Source organism: Perna viridis, chromosome 12 (genome assembly GCF_037379345.1).
Source record: "Perna viridis isolate PV_CMFRI_1.1 ecotype Kerala chromosome 12, ASM3737934v1, whole genome shotgun sequence".
Taxonomy (NCBI): domain Eukaryota; kingdom Metazoa; phylum Mollusca; class Bivalvia; order Mytilida; family Mytilidae; genus Perna; species Perna viridis.
Window position 1 is genome coordinate 29,756,943 of NC_142456.1, and position 12,085 is coordinate 29,769,027.

Here is a 12,085-nt window from a genome sequence, read left to right on the forward strand (position 1 = left end):
TTTGTTGAAAACAAAATGTCATGTGCCACCTACTGACTGGTATTTGGATGGACACCCTCTAAATCTTTTATCAACATAACACAGTTCCAGAAGCCTTATTGTAGAACGTCTACCATAGAACAAAAAAGGTGACGTAATAACGGTAAGCTCTAGCATAAGGTATGGGTTGTGCTATGAAATCTCCATATGCAGGTGCTATAGGGATGTTGCCACAGATGAGAGGGAAGTTGACAAAAAGGAATAAGAAGTCGAAACAATGGATAAATGCTGCGCTGAATCACCAATTTTTATTAGACGTTTAAGATTAGCAGTTGTCATAGTACATTTATACAAGAAAAACATTTATAAATTACAAAATAAATCATTTATTTATCATTAGATGTCAATCGTGTGTCAACTAACGCAACAAAGCTAACATGATGTTTGTAATTAATTGTCACTTATGTAGATGGCTATTCTAAGTTAAAGTAGATAAACAACTTTGGGTTGTTCTAGAAGGGAAAACAGTGCAAACGGCAGTGGCTTCTTCATATCCGGGTATTTCGTTAATTCTACAACTGGTAATCATCTCTAAAATGAAATATGATTACAATGAAAAGTTAGGCCTAATCATCCTTTTTGTCCACTGTTCAATTAATTCATATGTTGACATTTATATTGCTTCAGTGCATTTAGTGTATGTTTTCGTAAGAATCGGGCATGATAGGAGAAATGCATGTCAAAACCCCACCAAACTGACAATATAATGAGGGGTGGATTCAGGCGAAGGCGTGGCGTGCGTGCGCCCACCCTAAAATTTGCAAATCATGGGTGTCCAGAGGTAGATTAAGGCGGTTTTAGGTTGAAACTTTAATTTCTCGCTAATTTTACCACAAAAGATATCTACACTGCACCCACTCTAGAAAAATATTTAAAATTTAACCTAAAAAATTGTTCGCCTTGTTCCGCTTGCTGTGCGGCCCCTAATCTAAAATCATGGATCCGCCCCTGATAATTTCACTCAAGGATGCTTTCTCTTATTTTAAAGCAAATGAGTTTTGTAGTCGATGCCGTCATGATTTTGAAGCTTTATTGAATTTAAGTGCAATATGAAAATATATTGCACGCTTACTTTACCTTGCTTTCTATTAGCTATACAATTATATTTATACCTAAATATAAAGAGAAAAGGAATTACGTTGATGGAAAATTAGTTACGTGAAGAAAGATCACCACATCTGTTTAACAACCTTTCATAATAATGTTCCTAAATGTATTCACTTTAAATGTCCAAATATCATTTACTGATGCTTCCATAAATAAAGGGTTGGTACAGTAAACCATGTCTGAACCGAAACGCATTTGGACTTTCAAAAAGGATCAGTTTAGGTTTGCCATGAATAAAGAAACATTTAATTTAATATAAAGGGATTTTGAAAAGTGTCTGGTTTAGACCGATACTTGATTTTTTAGGGTTCGCTTTAGACAGGTTTCACTGCATGTTTTGTAATACCTCTACAGTCTTCTGCACATGGTGGAATTATTCCTTGAGGCGTACACAGTGGCACATATATGGCACAAGCTAAACTTTCAGCTTTTCCTCGGGAAATGGTGCAGTTGTTTATTTGCCCAAACATCCATGACATAATGTTGTCAGCTTCTTGGACTGAAGTATGTCCCAGATAGTTTTCGAATGGTTCGGCAGTTTGGTTGAAGAAATATTTATCACAACTCATTGTAGATACGGGTTTGCATAATTTCTGGGACTGTGCTGAAAGAATTCAAGGCAATTTTGTTTTACAAAGTAAAAATAAAGTGGAATAAAATATTTCAGTATCCCTAAAACAAAATAATTCACAACAAGAAAAAAAAAGCCGGAAACACATGTTTCCCGCAGATTTAATTTCGGAACAAATGAGCAAGGAGATAAATATATGTCATGTTTTACAAAAAAACTCTTTTTAAAAATCGGACCGTTCGCGTACGGTTCAGCTAGTTTTCGTATACTAAAATGGTCAGACCGAACGCGTATAGTATGACGTACGGATATAAACATGTTTATGATACTACAGTCGAAACGGTAACATACCACTGTATATACAGAATACTGAAAGAGAAACTCAGTTAATACCAGTAATTTGAAATTGATATTTCGCAGTTTTCAAACATACACAAAAGCAATTTTTTTGCACATGTGAATACAATAAATGTAACAAGTGTTACAAAGCACAGTTTGTTATGTCAATATTTTAAATACACAGTCCATGGGTCTGTTGACAATAGTTGAAATACACAGTCCATGGGTCAGTTGACAATATTTGATGTACACAGTCCATGGGTTGACAATTTATTTTTAACAGAATGTCGTTTAATCCAAAACTTGAAAGAAAATGCCAAAAAAAGTCAGTAGCAATTTGTTTTGTCAATGGAAATGCCTATTTCTTTATTTGTAATAATTCATTACAAGAAGAAATATGTAGAACCGGTATATATATTCATAAGACATTTGGAGCAATTTGTTTTGTCAATGGAAATGCCTATTTCTTTATTTGTAATAATTCATTACAAGAAGAAATATGTAGAACCGGTATATATATTCATAAGACATTTGGAAATGTTAGACAATTAAGATTTAAAAAAGGTATAATGTTTGATTGTTTATTCAACTTACGATTTTGCGTGTTGGGCATTCCGGATGGCAATCCGGATGGCATTTGTACATTTAAAGCTCCTTGTCCAAAGCCGGTCGTTTGTATATGATTTCCAGAATTTCCATTTAACATTGTATTGCGTAAATCTGGGAAACAGCAAGCAAAGGGAAGGAATGCTAAAAAGATCGAAATCATATTTCCTTTCAGTTGAGAATAAGTACGTAGTATGAATTGTTGATCAAATGTATGTAAATACATTACATTATCATTAATAACCATTTATTGTTCTGTTTTGAGACTAATATATCAATGTTTGTTATTGAAATAGGTATCTTATTGATGACTTTTATAACCATTCAGTTGGCAATTTACATTACTATTCGGCTTAAGGCTTTATATAAACATATTCGTTTTCTTTCCACATAATTCAAATAATATCGTATTATTATAAGTGCAAGTAAAGTTGGCGCTTTTATGGCAAGCCAAAGTGGACAAAAATGAGCATTTTCTAATAATAAAAAATGATTTTTTAATATTACAAATTCATTTTCCAGTATTACTAATTGGATTTCTTATATCACAAATCACTTTTTTAATATTAAAAATTCAACTGAATTTCTAATATTAAAAAACTATTTTTGAATATTTACAAAATTGATTTTCTAATGTTAGAAAATGAATTTGTCGTATTTAATGACGATTTTTTAATATTAGAAAATCATTTTAAATTACAAATTCAATTTGTAATATTACAAAATGTATGATATTTTATAATATTATTAAATCAGGAATTTGTAATATTAGAAAATGAATTTATAATATTAGAAAATGAATTTATAATATTAGAAAATGAATTTATAATATTAGAAAATGAATTTGTAATATTAGAAAGTAAGTGTTTTCTAATATTAAAAAAAATGATTTTTTTTTTGATATTACAAATTAATTTTCTAATATTACAAATTAGATTTCTAATATCACAAAACACTTTTTTAATATTGAAAATTCAATTGAATTTCTAACATTAAAAAACGATTTTTTAATATAAGAAATTGATTTTTTAATATTAGAAAATGGATTTGTCGTATTCAGTTAGGATTTTGTAATATTAGAAAATCATTTTGTAATATTAAAAAATGTGACTGATTTTCAAATATTACAAATTCATTTTCTAATATAACAAATTCATTTTCTAATATTACAAATTCAATTTGTAATATTACAAAATGTGTGGTATTTTATAATACTACTAAATCAGAAATTTGTAATATGAGAAAATGGATTTTTAATATTACAAATTGAATTTCTAATATTAAAAAAAATCTTTTCTAATATTAAGAAAAGGATTTGGTAATATTAGAAAATCATTTTCTAATATTACAAAATATTGATTTTTGTCCACTTTGGCTTTCCATACGCTTTCTTTTTTTTTTTTTTTATCTTTTTATTAAAGCCAAAACTGCATCTGTTACATTCTATAATTTTATGTAAAGATTTTATTATTCGATGTATTGTAAGATGTAACTATTCAATTTTAAATTTCAATGTCATTTACTGTGTTGGTATGCCTTATAATATTTCAAGTCGATCTTACATCAATATAGTTTGTGTTAAATATGATTTTTTTTAAAAAACTTAGCTTAAAGATCTCTTTTTATCAATTTTGTGATGTATTTTTGATACAGCATAACATTAAAAGGGAAAAGAGTGGATATGGTGAGACACAGCAAATGCACTAGCGTATAATTTAAAATCTTAAACAGTAAAAACCTCTAGCATAAGGTCTTCAGAAAATGCAAACACACCTATAAGCAGGCTATGGAAGCCTCGGCATCAAGAGTAATAACTCTACGGTAACAGAACGTTGGCAAGTTTCCCATAATCAAACTAAAGAGTAAAATATTAATGATCAACAGAAGGCCATAAAGTAAGAAACAAAACAAAACCAAATTTAAAATATTGTTATATGATTTTATTTAAAGGTTTGTTATGTTAAAGAATTGAACAAGTATTACTTCACATAAAATAAACATGGAATAAGGTAATATATTTTATTGCTACGAAAAGCTGTGAAACACATAATTTTGATTGTAAACACTAACAAAACAAAACAAAGCAAAACAATAAAACATATTTTTTGAAGATCCGTTTTATTGATAACATAATAAAAGTTGACTAAAATAAATAGTCTGCAATTAAAACTTTTTTATTTCCCCGAAGGAGTAAAATATAAGGGGAATGGAATGAAGATTAAATTGGTTGATGTCCAAACTCTTAAAGCAGCACACGTGTTTCAATTTGGTCTACGTATAAGGGGACTGAACTGCATGCCATGAATTACATTATTTTATTGTTCGATCTTTAAATCAAACGCATTTATCGTCTAATGAACCGTAACGACTTAATTGGTTAATTAATGCCAAAACTGTAAGACATACCTTTAAAAACATTTGGTCTTTAATATGAATTAAACGAACTTAAATGACATTTGTACAAGACAACTTTGTCGGGACTAAAACCCTAGATGTCACTTTGAAATAAACAAATCTGAAGGCACTGAAATAAAAAAAAACCATATTTTTTTAAATGAATTCAATTAATAAGGCAGTTGTTAAAAGAGTAACAAAGGGAACCAAGATTATAGCGGTAATCAAAGAGTAACCAAGGGAACCAAGGTTATAGCGGTAATTAAAGAGTAACCAAGGGAACCAAGGTTATAGCGGTAATCAAAAAGTAACCAAGGGAACCAAGGTTATAGCGGTAATCAAAGAGTAACCAAGGGAACCAAGGTTATAGCGGTAATTAAAAGAATGTAATCCAGGGACAAAAACCAGACATGGAAAACATTCAGAATTTTTTCAATAAAATGTTAAAAAAATGAGGTGATTTGACTGAATTATCTGCCCTTGAAATGTGCATTTCAGTGCATTTCAATGAAATTATAACTCACTTTACCAGATGACATGGAAAAGTTTGTCTTTTTTCCTTGAATCTGAAGGTACAAATAATCAAATTGCACTTTCAAAATGTTACGTTTTTCATACCATGTTGTACCCACTGCTTAATTCTTACAGAGACTGATACTTAGATTATAATTAGAGCTATCATCACCGATAAAAAGTAAATGTTTTATCTATGTCATATAAATATATCAACTATGTATAAAATGCTTGTTGTTTGTGCTTTCAACGCAACGAAACACAAATGTGACACAATTGTTAACAATGCATGATTGTTAAAATGATAATATGATAGCTCTGAGATAATTGAGCTGATAACCTTTGCTCAGATAATCAATAAATAATAAAAATGTCACAGTTTTTCTTGTCCTGAATTTCAGACATTACTGTCGTTTATTCACCATAGCTAAAACCAAAGAAACACACCATTTCATTACTGAAAGAAAAGAAAACCGTTTATTTCATGTAATATGGCAAATATGTTTGTAATGATTTGAGTTTTTTTTAATATTTAGAGAAATGCAATTCAGGGTTGAATAGGCAACAATAAGCAGTCACATGATTGGTATTAGTTTAAAAGTTATAGGAAATGACGTAATCTTCGTAGGATAGATACCATTTAAGTTTTGATAAAAATAAATTTTCCTCGATTTTAGTCTGATGAAAAATAAACCGTTTAATATGCGTTTATTTGCATGTAAGGGACTCGTCAAGAAGATAAGATGCATTTTTAGATCTATATGTGATAGATGAGAAATACGGCGATGCACGAGCAATATATGAATAATTAATTAAACTTTATACAAAGGCTTGTAAAAGAGATAAATGCATGTATGTATCTTCAACCGAAAAAAAAAAGATTTTGTTTTGTTGTAAGGTCTTTTCGGCATTCGACATTTTCCCTGTACACAGCTCTCCTATAATCATTCGTGGAACCTTGAGCTGTATCAATTAAGAAGATATATAAACATTGAGAAAAGTACACAAAACTCCTGAAACTGTAATTGTAGTAACTCTAAATATATTTATACTCGCAGTTCCCATATCATAAAAGGTAACTGAGTGTCGTTAACGACCGAAAGGTGAAACCATTTGTTAAAAAAAACCTAAATATCGTCCTCCGGCCACTATCAATTGTAATAAAGGTCGTACCATCATCCAGGACTCACTCCATTCGTATTTTACAAAATGAATTAAGCGTACGAAGCATTACATTCTTTCTTCAAAACATTGATGGAAGTAGTTGACATCCAAATCAAACATTTTGAAGAAAATTTAATTCCTGATAAAAAACACAAAAGCCTTATTTTCCGAATAAAACACATATTGAATGAACTGAACGAGGAGTTGTTTTTTTTCTCCCGCTGAAATTATAACACCATATTTAAAAGCAGTTTTCGGCATGACTAGGATTGTGTTCTTATTGTATGAATTATGATGCACCGTGGTTCTCAAACTCGCATGAAAAAAAAAAAAAGGATTGATACTGCATACGATCAGGACATGACTTTTTGGAGCTGGTATGTCAGTTAACTTCTAGTAATCCTTTATTGGTTCATGTGTGTAAAAATAAATCAGTTTCTTTATTTCTGTTTTGACAAAAGACTCGGACCTTTTTGAACTGATTTGCAGTTGTGTTAAGTTGTGTAATATTTTTCCACAGTGGCCAGAATTAAAAAGGAATCACGACAAAATAACCCCGCCGCCTGAACAAAGTCAGGAGTTTCTGGACTCTAGATATTATTTCGTTTTCACGTTCAGTTTACTTTTATGTATCTGGAGTATATAGAGGCAACTATTTCGCAGCACCTGTGTAAAATATTGTTTTGTGGTGGCCATTTGCAGCCTTTCTAATGGTGTGAATGTTTCCTCGTCGTTCATTAAATACCAATGGGTGGCTTTGAACTGACATTTCTCAACCCGATGGGGTTGTTGTCTATTTGGCATATCTATCATTTCCATTATCGTTATATCAGTTTATGAGAACGTTTCCATTCTTTGCTGGTACAGTTGCTGACGCTTAATATGGTACGAAATTCAAACTCCGACACATCTTTTTTCGGACAATACCAAGTTCTCAAAATTTTATAAAAAGGTCTTTCAGTGAAGATTTCACCTCTTAATAATTTCAGAAATTATTTATTCTTAAATATTGATTCTTACAAAGACTTAAGTTGATAAAATCGTAGGTGTCAAGTGGTTTTGGTGTTATTTTAAAAAATTTTTTTGGCATAAATTGGAAACTGTTTTCCATAACCACAGAGAGGATTGTAAACCCGATTGTTAAACACACTTAATATCTCCCTCCTCTAAAAAAAAACAAACAATAAAAAAAAAACATTATCTAACTGATCTAACGAGATACATGCAATCGAGTCCTTGGATTGAAAAGTGTCACTTTCATTTAATATCTTCTTGTTTTGCAGATTGTACAATATACTGTGGTTACAGGTTTTAGGTCAAGTAGAACTCCTCCCCCTTGGTTGGTTTTACGTTAATGTTTGCAAAATTTTGGCATAAATGAGCACAATAAATAACAGCCTGGAATCTCTCTTTACAAAATACATGGGTTAGTTCCCCCTCTGATCCCGGTCATGAGTCTGTACAAGTGGAATTTAAAGTATGTATGTGTATGCTTACTGTTAATAAATTCAGAATGTTCGTAAGAAAAATAACATCATTCTTTCCATTGAATTATCCTATTTGTAAAATTATTGCTTGTTGCCTCTGGATACATAGGTCGCTGCCTTAAGATATACAGACCTTTCCCCCTTTTACTACGATAAGTTACTATTGTTTACACTGTATTGTGTAAAGAAGAAGTGTTCCTAACACTTTATTCCATCATTATTAATGTATTTGTTGAAGGTATAAGAAAGAAATTAATGACATGCAATAAACAGTATTTCTTGGCTTTTACACTTGTAATAAAAGGCCTCTCACCCATTTTAGGTTATGATAATTAACTTTCTGCATTTGACAATTATTTTGACGTTGTGTGAATTAAAGAAGTTGTATATACATAATGTTTATAATTTGTCATATATTTCTGATGCATCAGCGTTTTCCTGACGTGCCCGCTACGCAATACTCTACAACGGCAAACTGTAGTTATGATTTTACAGGCAGAAGGAAACAATCACTGGTAATCTTTTGACACTTACCACTGGCACTGACCTATGCAAGTCATTTTGGGGAAATAAAAAAATATGATTTCGATACGAAAGATACCAGACACCAGAAATAATATCTTGGCCACAGATTTGTCATCATAATGACAAAAATAAATCATAAAAATGCTCACTATTAAATCGAATCCTCAATCATTATTAACTCTTTTCCGCCACTAGAAATCGATCTCTTGCTTTTCCTTGCATAATAGCTGTCTTGTTGAAGAGATGAAACCCGCTAATCCTAACATTTTTGGATATTGTTAGGTTCAGACAATTGTTTAGTTTATCCCGATTCAAAATGCATTTAAGCTGTATTGAAGGAAATTAAATTGATCCGGCTGAGACAGACTACGATTTATCAGTGTTCGGTTTGGTCAGGCTTCAAAATGAATGATTTTATATATAATTTTTATTCATTTTTTTCAGTTTTTCTTTCCTCTTTTGTCTACCCCGGACTTGACTTTTTATGAGCAACTCGGCGGATGTTTCTAGAAAAGCAGAGGACGCTTACCCTACCGGTGCACCTGGTCCATGCTCCCAGTTTTTAGTGGAGTCCGAGTTGCTCATTTGCTTTTGTTACTTTGTATGTATGATTTTAGTTACTTTATGTTCTTTGCTGTGTATGTCTGTTTTCCATGTCAAGTCTTTGTCCCTGGATTACATTCTTTTGATTACCGCTATAACCTTGGTTCCCTTGATTACACTTTCAAATATTCGTTGTGCATAAAAGTTGTTTAATCTGTTTTAAAAAAACGGGGAACTTTCATAGTTTCGATACAGTAACATTTTCCTGAAATAATGGAATATATAGATTGTTAAGATTAATATCTTAAAAAATGATACAATACATGACAGATGTACATACTCATTGTGACATTTCACATTGAATATGATATGAGAACCTTGTTGTAAAACAGCAATGCTTTTCCATGAAAAAATGATTTGTTCACCGTGTCATAGTTCTCTTTAACTCTGTCGTCTACCCAAGGTGTTATATGTTATGAGCAACTCGGTGGTTGATTCTAAAAACACAGGGGACGCTTACCCATCCTGTGTACCTGGTCCATGCCGCCATTTTTAGTGGAGTTTTGGTTGTCCTTTGATATTTTGGTTATTTCTTGTTTTTGTTGTTTGTCTATTTTTCCGTTTATTCGTTAATCTTGGAAAATCCTTGATCATGTCACATTCGCTGACAAAAAATATTGATTTGAATTCGTTTTCAGACGTTAGTTTCTTTTTTTTCCAAAAGTCATTTGGTCTTAATTAAAATCTTCTCATTCCAACACAAAACTCGAGGGGACTTGCGCATTAGTTGTTCGTGTAGAAAACTATGACGAGATATAAAAAAATATTACAACAGAATATAATTAGCAAAATGTTGAAAAAAAACAACAAATACTTAAGTTTCCAATTCCAATAAAAAGTGAAATTGAACATCTATAAAATATCAACACACAGTTACAAAAGTTTAAGAATAGCAATTATTTATAATTACTGACTTAATTAATAGAGTTTTCAAGTAAAAACAGAAAAAAAAATTTCATCGTCCAACCTCTGGCACAAACTCTTGCAATGAACTTAAGACAGTTTAATTCTCTGCTGCAAAATCACCATAACACCGACTGTGCTACCAAGAAATAAGGTAATAAGAGTCCAAAACATGACTGTGTCAATAGCAGAAGTAACGTCAGACCACTCAGTTTTAGGTGTATGTCGCTTTCTCTTCATTTCTACGTCGTCCACTTTATTGTCGCTACAGCAACAACAACACTTACATCCAATTAATTTTGCAACCCACGGAGGAACTCCCCCTTGTCGGTGATGAAGACGCAGTTGAAAAGCTGTAGAACAAACGGTCAAAACCCCAAAACCAAGGAGCATCATTAGATAATATCCGAGATACGAGCCTGTTGATCGAGGCAGTTCAGAGCTCACGATCGTTAAAAACACCGCAAATGAGAGGAATACCGTCATCGAGTACCCCATCTTCTCTCCACTGTCAGCTGGAATGACATAAGTGAAAACGTTCAGTAAGCCTAGAAGAATTATTGGAACTACGATATTGAAGACGTAATACTGCGAGTTACGTTCGATAGTTAGTGAAAATGTTACTCTCGACTCCATTGCCTCCTTGTCTTCCGAACTTGTTGTGGAGATTATCTTCCATTCACCACTGTCTTCAACATCCTCCAAGATAATTCCCTTATTTCCCATAGTAACATTCACATCAAATATTGACGATGACCAAACTACAAATTTCAAGTCACAGGTTTGTTGATCAAATGGAAAGAAAGTGATATCGATATTACATTTGGATTGGAAAATCTCAAATGGTTGCCATAAAACCAGTCCCATTCCTACAACTTTGACTTGTACAAAGGCAGAACCAAGTTCATCAATTTTCGTAAATCCATTTTGCAAGGTAATGTCGGGTTTCCAAATGTCTGATTGAGACAGATATATTTGCATGATGTCCGAGTAATCTAGACTGTCCATACCGCCCGCATTTTCCATCCAATTTAAATATTCGTCAACCCAAGAAATGTATAAGTAGCCTGTAGTTGTAAGTTTTCCTTCTACGGCATCGATTCCATTTATACCGACAAGGAATAAATCGAGATCTACCTGCATCGGTTTACTGTGATCTTTATTCGGTCTTACTCTGGTACTATAATTGCTTAACAGACTCTCTACAAGAGCCTTTGTCTTATCGCCTGTCTGTGCAGCAGTTAATGAAAATCCGCATAGACAAATGGCAACAAAGAAACACAAGTATACCATGCCTTTGTTTTTCATTTAACTCTCGAGAAGTGTTCTTGTTGCATACTCCTATCTATTTTTCTAAAATACACACTAAGACAGTGCTTAACATTTATCAACCAATGAAAACGAATTGCTAAAAACAATGGGTAATTCTATATGGCTCAATGCATGTTGATTGGGATTTAATCTTTATAGTAGAATTAATGTTAAGCATTCGATAAATATCAGAATGAAATATTATGAGTCATACTTGTATGCATGATTTCAGTTACTTTATGTTCTTTGTTGTGTATGTCTGTTTTCCATATCTGGTCTTTGTTCCTTGATTACATTGTTTTGATTACCAAAGAATTGACTCATTTTCCTTAGATAGACTGCTTTGCAATGATTCTTAGCACAAATACAGATATTCATTTGCGAAAATAGGACAAATAAAAAAGTAAAATCGTAACATTTCACAGTAACTTTAGTCAGTACCATAAAAACAATTTAATCCATTTTTTGAAAATTGGTGTAACCTAAATGATGTAACTGAATTTTTTAGAAAATAGTAAGAATA

General features: G+C 31.8%; 2 protein-coding genes across 2 annotated transcripts; both read right to left on the reverse strand.

The window, feature by feature from the left end:
- Positions 1-277: 277 nt before the first annotated feature.
- Positions 278-2,909, reverse strand: LOC148601961 (uncharacterized). Its single transcript, XM_088556362.1, has 3 exons — positions 2,651-2,909; positions 1,493-1,750; positions 278-570 (listed from the first exon to the last, which is right to left on the reverse strand). Exons 1-3 carry the CDS (start codon positions 2,907-2,909, stop codon positions 458-460), a joined length of 630 nt encoding a protein of 209 aa, XP_088412488.1. The 3' UTR covers positions 278-457.
- Positions 2,910-10,162: 7,253 nt separating this feature from the next.
- On the reverse strand, positions 10,163-11,625 carry LOC148601962 (neuronal acetylcholine receptor subunit non-alpha-2-like). The gene has a single exon (XM_088556419.1). The coding sequence runs from the start codon at positions 11,557-11,559 to the stop codon at positions 10,342-10,344; it is 1,218 nt and encodes a 405-aa protein (XP_088412545.1). The 5' UTR covers positions 11,560-11,625; the 3' UTR covers positions 10,163-10,341.
- Positions 11,626-12,085: the final 460 nt, after the last annotated feature.